The sequence below is a fragment of the Colius striatus genome, chromosome 1, assembly GCF_028858725.1.
Source record: "Colius striatus isolate bColStr4 chromosome 1, bColStr4.1.hap1, whole genome shotgun sequence".
In the NCBI taxonomy this organism is placed as follows: Eukaryota; Metazoa; Chordata; class Aves; order Coliiformes; family Coliidae; genus Colius; species Colius striatus.
Window position 1 is genome coordinate 150411657 of NC_084759.1, and position 14372 is coordinate 150426028.

At 42.4% G+C, this 14372-nt stretch overlaps 1 protein-coding gene across 1 annotated transcript in view; it reads right to left on the reverse strand.

Moving 5' to 3' along the window:
- SYN3 (synapsin III) overlaps window positions 1–14372 on the reverse strand; it is a 176760-nt gene that overhangs the window by 29459 nt on the left and 132929 nt on the right. The window contains exon 6 of the mRNA XM_062011848.1: window positions 4613–4675. Coding sequence (XP_061867832.1) covers window positions 4613–4675 — 63 coding nt within the window. The remainder of the gene's footprint in view (window positions 1–4612; window positions 4676–14372) is intronic.

A 14372-nucleotide genomic window follows, 5' to 3' on the forward strand; every position in this document is an offset into this window, starting at 1 on the left:
TGGGGAGGTGTTTTCATAATTATGGGGCAGGAGGGGAAAGGAGGTGACTCTTGAACTGTCCTAATTAAAGAGGTCTAAAAATAAAGTAGTAAAAGCAATATAGATATATTTGTTAAATTAATATAAGTACATATAAAGTCACGTGAACAGATACTGTTTTTCCTCTCTTTGCAGATCTGGCAGTTGTTTCCTTCTCATGATCTGATCAGTAAGAGGTGAAGAGTCTCTTTGAGCGAATTTTCAGTGCTGGGCTCTGTTCCTAGGGCACTTTTGGGTCATGTTAGCACACAAATGGCAGATATTAAAACACTCAGGGCTTTATTCTTTTCCATGGGCTCTGGCATTATGAGATCCGGAGTCAGGAAGAAGTGTCATTATTTTCTCACTCTAGTGCTCACCCCATTCAAGAGAGACCCTCAATTACTTCGGGGGTAGGTAGGCTCAAACTGCACAATACTTAAAAATGCCCTGGCCCCTTAATAGCTGCTGAGTGAACAATAGTTCAGTTCTGCACCAAGAAGGACACCTCTCAGTCTCCATCCATGTTTTGCCTGGAAGAGTACTTGAACACTGTTGACCTCATGAGCCTGGGCAAACTAAATACAACATGAGACAGGTCTTTCTCTGCTGACTTCATTGTAGCTTATTTTCTAAGCAGTGTTTCTACAGATATTTTATTTGTATCAATACTACTATATTGGACCCGCAGCACACAGAGCCCTTCTTGTGATCTTCCAGTGCCTGCAAAATATGAAGTGACATCGAATTATGGAAGGGGCATAATAATGGCCATGGGAGGGGCTGAGAGACGTGCCCCATTTTCAGATGAGAAGATTGCCTGGGGCCCCTTTGTCTCTCTGAGTGGAAGCTATTCCTGGTGTCTCTGCTCAAGTCAATAGCAAGGCTGTTGTTTCTGGATTTCTTGACAGAAATGTCAAAAGATGCCTTTTATTGCAAATTTGTTTTCTTCATCTCCACCTGCAGCTTACATGCATCACTTGGCAGGAGCATTTCTATCACTAACAGACCTTTTGGGTCTGATCTTGAATACTAACTGTTCCTCTTCCCAGCTCAGGACAGTCAATAGAGCATCTTACAAGCGCCAGCATGGTTATTTTTAATTTCAGCCTTGAGAATTCTCTGTTCAAGCCTTTGATTAAAAAATGTGGTCAGTGAATTCGGTTAAAATGTTATGAAAACAAAACACATGTGAAAATGAAAGTGTGACTATTATAATTGTGTTATTTCTAGTCATTATTGCAAAATAATAAACACTCAGCCCTTCTTTTAGTGCCAAGAGCCTTATGAACACGAATTAGCAATAGGTATCAGGTAATCATTATACTCCCCCTGGTCTGTAACACAAGAAGAACTCTGAATGACACAAATCTCCTTGCAAGTCCATAGTGGAGCTCTTTGGGGAAGAGGCCTTTTCAATGTCCAGAGTTTTTCTGGCTCCCAGCCATTGCCTCAGTGCAAATAAAGAATAATAATGTCTGGACTTCCCATCTTTGCTCACTCTTCTAAATCTTAGTGTGCCCCATTACATGTGATTTTATCATTAATAACAAGAAAAATTTAAGTACTTCCTTGGCAATATCTGCTAGTAATGAGATTGCAATCTGAATGCTCACATCCTTTGAAGCGCCCATTACAGCACCCATTACATGGCTCGCTATCTTGCCATTGGTGCAGAAACTACTATTTCTAATACTCACATATATACTTGGGCTAATAGGTTGGTTATTTTATCTTTTGTTTCTTCAGCCACTGCTTTTATGCAAAACAAGACCTGATGCAGATGCTTTATAAACATTTACTTTCTTACATTCATCTAAACCAAAAAGCAAACCTCTCTTTTCTCATATTACATATGTTTTACAGCTAAAGACCTGCTATTTCCTCCTATCATCTCTACTTCTGAAGACCAATGCAAGGAAACCCTTTAGGTATCTGTAATCTCCTTATCATTGCTTTTTATTGCTTTTATATGATGATGATGATTAAAACCACCATTATGTTTGCTGGAAATTTTCCTCTTCTGAATTACTTAATTTGAGTTGGTTTTATGCTTTTGTTTTACCTATAGGTGTTACTTTTCCAGTATACCCATAATTCTGCTTATCTGTATTTCTTGTGACATTTTCTCTAGTTTCCTTCTATTAGTCCCATTTGGGCTTGAACACTACTGTCTTAAAAACACCATGAAACAAATTTCTGATATTTGTCTTTTAAACCAACTGAGCTCTTCTCTTTTCTCTTTTCTCTTTTCTCTTTTCTCTTTTCTCTTTTCTCTTTTCTCTTTTCTCTTTTCTCTTTTTTCTCTTTTTTCTCTTCTCTTCTCTTCTCTTCTCTTCTCTTCTCTTCTCTTCTCTTCTCTTCTCTTCTCTTCTCTTCTCTTCTCTCCCCTTTCCTTTCCTTTCCTTTCCTTTCCTTTCCTTTCCTTTCCTTTCCTTTCCTTTCCTTTCCTTTCCTTTCCTTTCCTTTCCTTTCCTTTCCTTTCCTTTCCTTTCCTTTCCTTTCCTTTCCTTTCCTCTCCTCTCCTCTCCTCTCCTCTCCTCTCCTCTCCTCTCCTCTCCTCTCCTCTCCTCTCCTCTCCTCTCCTCTCCTCTCCTCTCCTCTCCTCTCCTCTCCTCTCCTCTCCTCTCCTCTCCTCTCCTCTCCTCTCCTCTCCTCTCCTCTCCTCTCCTCTCCTCTTTGCTCTATGCAATGAAATGCGTACTTCAAGAAGACTAATTCAATCAGTGTCAACTTTCCTTCAGGATGCCTGTGGCTGGAGAAGGGCCCAAACTAAAACCATAAGGTCAACAACCCTTCCTTCCTGTACCTTTCCCATCTACTGAACAGTGCAGTGTTGAAACCGTGTACCCAGATCCACATCCAGACTTTGCTAGCAGTCCTTAGTTTCACAATGGGCTGAAGTAAATTCGGCCTCAGACCAATTCTTTAAGATGCTGGCTGTCAGCCTATCTTCATCTGGAATGACTTGCTATGTACCCTCCTCATACCATTTCATGTAATTGTGCCTGGAATTTGAATAGAATCTCTCTTCCCCTTTAACTTGTGATGGCAAAAATCAGCATCATTAAAGAATAAATTGGGAGGGAAAGTCAAAGGTGGAAGAAGATCTAGTGTCTAGTTGAGAAGAAAATAACTAAATATTCTGCTGAGAGTTTTGCCTGGATATGCTATAAAGATGGGGGTACTACTCTTTGGTTTGGCTGTCATTTATGCAGCCACCAAGGGTGCTTCGTGCGCAAGAGAGACAGATTAAGCTTTCCCTATATTACAGGTGAAATTGCAGAGCAGTCAGAGAGATCTGGGATTCCAGGGTCTCAAGAAACTTGAAGCCTTTCCTCAGAAAGAGGTTTCTTCCTCCTGGTTTGTCTGCTAATGAAATCCTTCCTAAGGACACATTCAGTGGCTGGCTCTACAAGCAGTTCTAGGCTGTCTGTGTGTACTCTAATTCAATGACACCTCTGCCTGTTCAACATATGCAGCACTGAGATTTTAACAAACATTTCTTGCTTATTTAAATACTTGCTTTGTGATGCTGAAAGCCAGCTTCACCACTGGCCAGGGGACGTGTGCCCACTTCCTCTCTGGTAGCTACCATACTGACAGGGGAACATTACAACTAAAGCAAGACAGATTATGAGAGCTTCCATTTGTGACTCAGGAAGCCAGAAAGGGCTTGTGTTTCCAGAGTTCAAGCAAACAAGGTGTACCAAGTTCCAGTTTGGTGTACCTATGTATAACTTCCAGGCAAAGTGTGAGGCTGGCAGGTCTATCTACTCTAGGAGAGCACTGTGACAGGGCTATCAGTTATGAAGTTCATGTACCACCCATTTGGATTCAGAGATGATACATCAGAAATTCCTAAATTTGAACAAATCAGGTTTTAGACACATAGAGGATGCTTTTTTAAAAGGTATATGTGAGAAAGAGGAGGCTAAAGTGCAGCAGGAATGTTCTGGAGATGCCTCGCTGAAAGGGGAGACCAGTCACCCCAAAGAAACAGGGGCTGCTAATTCATTGGGGGAATAAAGATCCCAGAGAGCCTGGGAAAAACAAACAGGTCCTTCTGGGGAGTGAACTGTTTTTCAGGATTCCTTGGCAGGCAACCAGCCACTCTGCTTTGTAAAGTCTTGTTCTTCCTTGCAAGGAGGAAAAAAATAACTGAAGGGCTCCTGTTTTATTGAATAATCATAATGCACTCAAAAAGACCAGCGCCACTGCTCCTCATTGTGAGAGCTATGGGGTGTAGCTGCACATTACAGGTACTTGAATAAACAACATTACCTCTTTCAGGAGAGGAGAAAAACATATAAAAGACAAGCCTAATGACTTCAGCCCAGCCAGCTTTTCCCCCACTCTTCACAACCCCCCTTCCCGCATCCCAGACAGCCTCCAACCCAATACCACTGTCTGTCTCCAAGTGCGTGACAGTGGAAAAAGGCCTTTTCTCCCACAGGAACAGCCAGTGCAACCCAGATAGGCTGTGGGGAGGTTTAACCCCTTCACTGTCTGGCCACACTGTAGAGGATCACAGGGATGCTGTGTCACAAATATATATGTTTCCTGAGTTACACACATTTTTTCTCTTACTTACCTTGCCCATTCCAGCATGAGCGTGTCCCAGCTTGACCACCACAGGGAAATTCGGAGTTGTGAGCTGAAAGATAAAAGCAGGGGCACCCCATTAATTATTTCTTTCCAGCCATTGTATTTGAAACAGTCTTATTTAGTAGCTTGTACTCCATTCCTGGTTGCTGATAGGAGGATAAAAAAGTCAAATAAAGATTGTCCAGGTGGTAGAACAATAAGCAAATAGGCTTTCACTGGTACCCATATGATTGGAAATAGAGGCCAGGCAGAATTCCTCAGATCTGACACACTTTAAATGCCTGATACAGTAACCTCTAAAACCTTCCCTTTTTTTTCCCTGTTGCTGGAAAAGCTCCTATACTTAGGTGTGCGCATATTCGTATGTAAAAAAAAAAATCTGCACCTGTAAACTTGACTGAGAGTACACTTTCAGAGGCTGAAAACATCAGAATTGTGAGAAAGACAAGGGTGGTTTGCTTTTTTCGACACAGACTGGTTTGGCCTTCAAAGTGAGTGTGAGCAATCCTTCAGCAGCTTCCATTCCCCTCCCACCAGCAGTGATGGGGGAAGGAGAGAGAGAAGAGGGGCCGACCCTTGGGTACAACTCACAAAGTCCCTCTATTCATAAAGCCTCTTCCTCTCTTCTCTTAGTTTCAGGGTGTAATTTCAGGGAATAAAAGAAAACAAAGAAGGGTTGGAATCAGCAATAAAAATAGAAAAAATTATGTCATGTCTTCCCCCTGGCTTGTGTGGTGTTTACATTGGGCAGGGTCCTGCCATCTGAGCCATGCAAGTGCATCTTAGCACACATGTGAGATTTTACTGGGAGAACTGCAAGTATCCTCTCTGCCTTCTATTCCCCAGTTTAATGCTTATGCAAAGATTTACTTGGAGCTATCGGCTTAGAGCTGGGTGGCTGGACTGGTAGGAAGTGTATGTGCCAGGAGTATCTGGGATATACATCATACCTCCCCAGTGTATTGGTTGATTAATTTCTACACCTCCATCTTGTACGCTCCTGACTCTTGTGACCTAAATGCTATCCATTAAATACATAACCTGTTATTTTTGGTTGCATTTTGTTTCATTTTCTTATTGGGGATTCTTTTAAAAGACACTTTTGTCTTTACCTAAATGCTTGAAGCGATGAGCTCTATTCATTAAGCGGTTAAGCTGGAGATCTGGTAGTGGGAATGAGTTGAATTTTGACAAATAAATGGCTCTCCTATTTATTTAAGTTTCAGAACAGATAAACAAATTGTTCTTGTCCTAATTACCAATTGTCTGTATGGACGGGCAGGCACTACGCCCTAAAGATAGAATGGTGCTGCCGTCTCCATCTGTGGCAGCTCACTATAAATAACAAAATTAGTAATGAACGCTGATATGTTTTGCTATTCAGCTGCTTATGTAAAGAAATGTCACTGGAGAGGAGAACAGTGAGTGCATCATGTTCTCAACAACTTTTGTCATTTACAAGGACCTTCTTCAGGCAGAATGATGAGGGACCCTCTTTAGACCATAGGACGGCACACAGCTGCAATAAATCACAGTCCTGGCACAGGCAGGGACCAGCACCCACTGTTTCAGAAGAGGCAAGACACTGTGATAGGCGGCCGTCCTGAAGCCTCATCGGTAAACATATGTCCAGGCACGTGAGATTGTACTTTATTTCCCTTTCACCTCTCTAATTCATTGTAAGAAAAAGAAACTGAAATTGCTGCTGGCATACATGGATCCAGCAGAAGACTGCACCTGAGGCTTAGTGAAGAATAGGGCTGGACCATGCCAGGCCTTTAATTCTGGAAGATGAAAGCTAACCTAATAGTTAGGGCCACCTGCTCAGGCTCTGGGAGAACTGAATTGCTTCCCGGCTCTGTCATCCACGTCCCATGCACACACTTTGAGCCAAAGTGCTTACAAAGCCTTGGCCTCTGTTCTCTGTTTGTGAGTGGAGGCTGCACCTGCTCCTATGGCACAGGAAGGCAAGCTGCATGCTGTGAGCTGCCCTGACACCCTGGCACAGAGGCACACAAAGTGTGCGCGAGAGATAATGCTGTATCACCAGCTCAAAGCAGCCAGAGGCAGGAAGCCATCTCTTTGCTGCCCCGTTTGTGTACCCTGCATGTGGGTTTTGCTGAGGGAGCCTGGCTTGAGCATGAGACCCAGGAGGGGGAAGCATCTGTTTTCCTGTGTACATGCAAAGAAAGTCTGAGATCCAATGAACAACACAAGTATACTGCTAGCCTGGAAGAAAGCAACAGCAATGACAACGCTCTGCTCAAACCTCTCACTTTCTCTTTTCTTCTTGGAAATATGAACTCAGCTTTCTTGGTAAGGCTTGGCTTCATTCTACATAGGGCTGAGCAGCTGGTACCAGAGCATGCTGGAATTACAAGCCGCTTGGCCTGGCCATAGTGCCAGAGTGGGGCTTGGAGTGAAAGACAGATCCAGCCTCTGAATGTGTGGCAGTCTCACTGGGAAAGCTCTGGCGCCAGGGAAACATTGCAGCATGGTTTACCAAGAATCTTCTTCTGCCACTGAAACCCCATCAGCTTTCTATGTATTGCGAACCAGTCTCATTTAGGAATCCCATGAGAGAGAGTGGCATGTACACTTAGCTGCATTTTATAATGGGTTTACATAGCGACAATAGAGTGCCCTTAGTCTATGCTGATATTAAGTGGAGTCAAAAGGCTCTCAATAGTCCAGAGGACTAAAGCAACCAGAGTCCACCACCACCCGATAATGGAGCTAGAAAGCCCTTGCTGAAGTGTTGGAAGTGGGCTGAACTCCACTGAAGTCAATGGTGATGATTCCAGCTTCCACCAGAATCTTGTTGGGACTCAAGTCCCATATCTGTTGCTAATAAGGTGGCCAGACAGCATACCTGGCAAGCACCCAGATGGATAGGGAAGCTGAAGGAAGGGAAAATGTATTATCCATGAGACTGTGAGGCAATTCACACACATGTGTGGTGAGAAGTTTTGGGGGTGGCCACAGGCACCAGAAGGGCAGACCCCTGAGATGAGTATTTACACATACTTAGTCATAGATTTCCTGTGAAAGAAGATGCTTATAATCAAAGGATAGCACCAGAGCTTAATAAGAAAAACCTGTTTTTTACAGAAATCATTCAAAGAAATACGTCTGTGTGTTTCTTCATGTTGGAAGGGCTCTTTTTTTTCTGGGAAAAATGATGCTTTGTTTTTTGATGTTTTTGAATGTGTGTAAACTGTTGACAGGGCTGGTATATATGATATCTGCAGGTTTTGGGATGGGACTGTAGCAGTGCATCAGGATCAGTGTGTTAGTTCATATGTATAACTCAACCCTTTGAATTAAAATCCTATAAATGCATTCTCAGATGTTGTCAAACAAAAACCTTGAGACAGCAAGGTTTACATCTGCATCTAGTACTTGGTATGTGAAGATGCCTGTTTAGAGTCAAGCAGGAGATTAAATCCCAAACTAGGAACTCTGCAAACCCATCTTTGTTAGGAGTGAAGGGAGTCTGATGAAGTTATTTCCAACTCGCACCACTGGTGGCCCAAAGCAAATCATTCTAGCCCTTGATTTTAAGGGCTCTGCTGTGTGTGTAGTGTCGCGGCAAAGATCACTTTGCAGTTAATCAGTATTTTGGCACTGGTGTGTAAAAGTGAGTGCAGGTATGCACACATTAGCCTCTATTTGAAAACACAGGGCTGTAAACTATGACACTTTCCTATTTATCACTTGCCCCTCCTTTCCAACAAATAATGAGGTTTTCAACAGTTCTTGTAAATATGTGAATATTTTCTGTATTTATTGCTAATGGAGCAGAAGAACAGAGTTGCATTTAAATTGATCTGAAGGGAGCAATCTTAGAAGAAAGTTGAACTATTCCATAAATACAATGCTTTCCACTCTTGTTTGACTGCAAACCTCGAGGCAGATGCTGATCTTAGGTCTGTGATTTTGTGTACTGTCCTGTAACCCATAAACAATGCACAATGTCTGTTTTGGTTTCCTTCTGCCATGTTTAGCGTTGTGCAATAGTGCACGTTATCTATCTCATCTCAATCCAATGCACTTTCAGTTGACAGTACTATTCTTTCTTCTGCAAAGCCTTTCCAGTCAATGCTAAAATTAATAGCTCAGTGACATCATGGATAATATTAGGAAGGATTTGGAGAGATGGAGACATTAAAACTTTAGTCTCTTGGCACCAGTGTTGTATTACGATAGTCTAGTGTTTTCAATCAGGTCAGAAGCCCTCATGGTACAAGGTATTGTAATTTTTGCTTCACCCTTCCCACAGAAGTAACACTGAATTTGTCACGGTTATATACTCTAAATCTGACCTTTCTGATTATTTAGCTGCCTTTATTTGCACACTGACAAAGTCTGTTCTTGATGGGTAACTGATGGATTATAGGGACGTTGTTCATGCACTTGAGAGCTAAATGTTGAAAGTAATTTGTGTGGCACGAAGAGCTTTTGAATACATATGATTTCCTGTAAAAGCAAGCAGGCTGATTCAAACCTCAGGAAAGTGATGTCATTACACAATGTCATTGTGTTTATGGAGCAGTCTTACTGAAAATCTGGGCTGAATGTCATCATTGGTTGCATGCCAGCCTTGCCAGGCCTGTCAAAGTCAGGGCTGTATAGTGAAATATGGAGGAGAAGTGGTAGTGCTCCTTATTATTCACTTACTCACTCATGAGTCAATGTAATCATCAACTGCATGCAGAGTGGCTCACTTAGTGGATTAATGCTGTGGCCTGATGGAGGTTTGTGGTAGACAGTGACTAGGACAGAAAGGTTCTCTCCCTCTGCAGTTTACCAGATCAGAAATAATGTAAGAAATAGTGAGCAATGACGGGAGAACATGGTGACCAACAGAAGTTGCCAGAATTAACACCTGTACTCTATTAAAGACGTGATATGGATACCTTTAAGAGTATGCATTAAGTTTAAGGGATAGAAAGAACTCAGGAGAGGCTTATACTGGAGAAAGCATGAACATCATAAGTTTCTACAGGAAAAAAGGATGGAAAGCAAAGGCAGAGCCTGGTTTCAGGCATTGGAATGGGCTGCCCAGGTTGCTGGTGGAGTCTCCGTCACTGGGGGTGTTTAAGAGATGAGTGAATGTTGCACCTAGGGAAATGGTCAAGTGGTTGATAGGGCTGGGACAAAGACTGGACTCGATGATCTTAAAGGTCTCTTCCAGTTGAAATGATTCTGTGCATTTATTACTGTTTTATAATTATAGCACAATGAAGAAAAAAACAGTAGGTGAGGAAAGAGGACCTATGCTTCCAAGCCAGCTAAAATAAGTCCCGAGAATAAGTAGGTGTCCTCAGTGGTCTCCAGAGGAAGAAGAAAAGAGAGGTTACGATGAGAAAAGCAATGAGGTGTTTGTGACAGCAGTTCAACAGCTGGATCAAGATAGTATTGTATAAGATTGGACCTGAAGCAGTATTGTGACTGATAGATTTGATGGCAACAGGAATACAACAGTACTCCTTCTAGCAAAATTTGAGATAGAATATCATGCTAAGATGGGTAAAGTTTTACAGAGCTTTACTGAGCTAGGATGAGGAAATCAGTGCTGTGGACAAAGTGGATGGTTTAGTCCGTGGTAGATTTAGTAAGGAAGGCCTGTAAAATCAAATAGAAGTAAACCAACACACTTGATGCAAAGCACTGTGAGGGCAGAGGCTGAAGTTTTAGCAAGCAAGTAAATTTTGAAGGTGGCATAAAAAAGAGGTAAGAATGAGGCTGCTGATTACAGGGTTTTAGGGGAGAGAAAACATTCAATGATTTGAATGGGATCTCACTACTGAAGTGGGAGGACCAGGAACGAGTGTAAAGCAAAAGGTTAGATTTCTGACATTTTAGATGGATGGACTTTTCATGTAATTTAGCACTGGAGCCGAGACCTCCAGCTTCACATAGGAATGCCCACATTGAGTAACAAGATAGAGATATTGCATAAATCAACTTGTGCTACTGAGTGAGGTCAGCGGTGCCTTAAGGTGTGAACTTCCTTCAGAGTGGTAAAAATTATCCTTTGATTCTATCATTGCTTTTAAAAAGCACAACACAAAGGAAAAAAAAAAAGAAGACTCAACAGCAATATGACTTAATCCCCACATCCTTGAGTAAACAAACCACAAACCAATGTTTCAGGGCTCCTAACACTTGCTGTGGTTAGAACAGGTCACGGAAGTGAGTAGAAAAGGGTTAAGAATGAAATATTTTGTCAGTAATTTCACCTCTAACGTTACTTCTCCTTTATTTGAGACAAGATGCTTTTGGGATCCCAGTAGTCCCCCTCAGCATTTGGAGAATAAGAGTGAGAGCATTTGATATTATTCTAATTCCTTTGGGGCTTCAAGTGTGAGAATTAGATGAACATTTCCAGGCAAGCAGATGCTTAACAAATTAAAAACGAAAATACAGTACATGTGTGTGTGCGTATGTGTGTGCTTGTATTCCTACACATATCTAGCAGTCCTGGTGAATAAATGCCATTATCACATCTTAAAATACAGGCATTTTTTTAAGGTTCTTATGAGTGCATGTAAAAGCTTAGTTTCTTAATGCTCGGTGTTCACTTAGCCAGTATTTTGCAATGTTGCCTTCAGGGAAGACTCTTGTCTTTCCTGGTTTGCTAGGAGAGTGAATACATTCCCTACAGCTCCTTATGTTGAAAAACTGGGCTTATTAGTGCGTTCATAGAGAAATATCTTGCCTGACACAAAAATGGTTCTGATGTTTTATGGTAAATCTCATGCTGCTGTCACTGTGCCCATGACTCTGTGTGGCCTTGGCTGATTGCCATGTCAGATTCTGGCAGGAAGAGGGCCACAGCGATGAGCCATGGATCCTGCCTCGTACAGGGAACAAGATACCATGGTCCACTGAAACATCTGAAATACCCTCTGGGCTCCTGAAGGTTGTTGGGCAATGGATCACCGCCTCCATCCTTCTTGCCATACTTGAGAGATGTAGAAATAGCAGCACAGAGAACAAGGTAGTCACAGTTACAGAGCTTTTCCAAAGATCTGTGTTTTATTTTCATACTTTTAAAAAAAGCACAGCTAATAATCTTAACTAATGCTGCAGAGCATAAGGGACAGGAGAGTAGTTTTAACCTTACATTATGCCCTATCTTTGTATGCTCTCACATTTATGTTTTATTTAATTGGGTGGATGAATGGCCTATGACATGTGGCCATATGTCATACCATTCCCATGTGATAATTTTCACTGACTACCTTTTTCAGGCTGAATTCATAGTGGGTGCATTTTTCACCTACAGTCACATTTACACCACGTTTCTTTTGTCCACTGACCTGGAAAGTCAGGTATTACCTCACATGAGAAATGTTTATGCTATGGGCTCAGTTTGTCCTATTTTACAGCCAGATCATTTTTTCAGTGTTTTGAGCCCTTAGGCTCATGCTGCAATTCAAATACTTCATTAATGTGGCCTGACACTGAGATACACATCCCCTGCTTTTTGTGCTCTAGGGGCAGTAAGTGGAGGGTAAGTGTCTCCAAAGCTCTGTTCCACAGGCCTACCTCTGCCATAAGCTGCACATGGAGTTGAACACTGGCAGTAGCTATTCTGAACCCTGAAGCTGTTGTTATCTTTTGTAGGCACCTAGAGCAGGTAGGGACCACCTATGAGCCTTGTTCTTTCTACATTCTGTTTGTGTGCTTCACAGTTCTGGGCTCCTCAGCTCAAGAGGGACAGAGAACTTCTGGAGAGAGTCCAGCGCAGGGCCACCAAGATGATCAGGGGACTGGAACATCTTTCATACGAGGAAAGGCTGCGGGAACTGGGGCTGTTTAGTCTAGAAAAGAGGAGACTGAGGGGGGATCTCATTAATATTTACAAATTTCTAAAGGGTGGATGTCAGGAGAATGGGGCATCCCTTTTTTCCTATGGTATCTAGCAACAGGACAAGGGGTAATGGGATGAAGCTGGAACACTAAAAGTTCCATTTAAATATAAGAAAACACTATTTTGCTGTTGAGGTGAGGGAGCCCTGGCACAGTCTGCCCAGGGAGGGTGTGGACCTCTCCTTTCTTGGAGGTCTTCAAGACCTGCCTGGACATGTTCCTATGCGACCTGATCTAGTTGAACCTGCTTCTGCAGGGGGGTTGGACTAGATGATCTCTAAAGGTCCCTTCCAACCCCTACCATTCTATGATTCTATGATTCTTTCTCCAGATAAATATCTTCTATGTTTATGCAGACTAAATTTTGCTCATGTCACAGACATTGAGGATGTGAAAGGCAGCCTTTGTATCCAATGATTGAATTAGCTCCACTTCTCTTGAGATTTCTTAGGAACTTTCAAATTGCATGTTTTTGGTAGGAGCCAAAAACTGTAGGAAAGGCTCTATTTCACCATCTCTCCAAATTCAGCAGTTGCTTGGGGAAAAGAACGAAGTCCCAAACTGCAAATTTCATATTTTTAAAGCTGAAAGCATCCCGTTTCAATGATTCTGTGAATGAGTACCAATTAATTATTTTTGTACAATCTCAAGGGGAAATGAAATGTTTGCAAACTGTCAAAGGGATTTTTCTTTTTCTGACGCATTTTATTTCACTGTGTTTCATTCTTGAGGGTTTTAAAGATTTTTTCTTTGAGTTAGGGAAATAATCTGAAACCTTGAAACCTCTCAAGAGCTGAGAAAACCTTTTCCTACCTAGGCGTTAAGGGCATGAGCCCACAATGGCACTGCATGGGTATTTATCTCCCTGTTGTGGCTTATTCCATGAAATAAGATACAATTTCGCTCCACCTGTTTGCTAAAGACATTGGAGCTTGCAACAAAGTGAAGAAAACATATTCAGTATGTGTCTTGTGCGACTATTCTATGTGCAAACTTCGTCTGTGGCCTCAGTGCTGGGCGACAACCTAGCTTGCCATTAAGAGTCAAAACCAGCTGGGGAGTTGAGCGGGCTCCACATGGGACATAGACAGAGTTATTTTCAGCTAGGACAGGCTTCTGTTTACATCTTTTCCAGCTGTAATGAGAAAGGGGCTCCTCAAGTGAACGCATTCCGAAGAAGACAGAAGAAACCACTGTGAAGATCAGCCTTTTTCATCTTGCAACCACTACCTCCGTCAGTGGCATTTTTCTCCTGCTGAGCACACACATTGAGGTACCGCAGCCTGCAGGAAGCAGAGAAATTCCTTTTGGAGTAACACATAGACCCTCTTCTTTAGTTTGGGCAAGCCTGGAATGGCAAAGGATGCTGTGGTCTCCGTGAGCCTACTCCTACTGTTTTGTCTAGAGAGAAAAGGTTTACCCTTTACTGGAAAAAGAGGTGGAGACCTGAGTTGATTTCATCTGTGAGGCAATATCTCCGCTTCTCTGGGATAAATGAGACAAATGTGAACAAGCTGGTCCACACCCAAAACAGGAAGGTATTTGTTTCTTTCCCAGGCACATTACTGTGGCTGTCGTGGGACTCAGGTAGGATTTTGGAATGTGAGCAGAAACCTGCATGGAGGTAAATGGGCATGTGCCTGAAAGAAGGGCATTGAGCTCATTGGGGAGCTCATGCCTGGCACTCTGGCTGATGGCAATACCAGGCACACAGTGTGAGGTAACAGAAGCAGAGTCACAGCTTGCTGATGCTGCTTATTGCCACCCAATGCGCTGTCCTTCTATCACTGTTCAATGCTTGCTCACAGGCAAAGTCTGAACCTAGTCCGGAGAAGATGGATATTTGTTTTTTACTAAAATCCTAC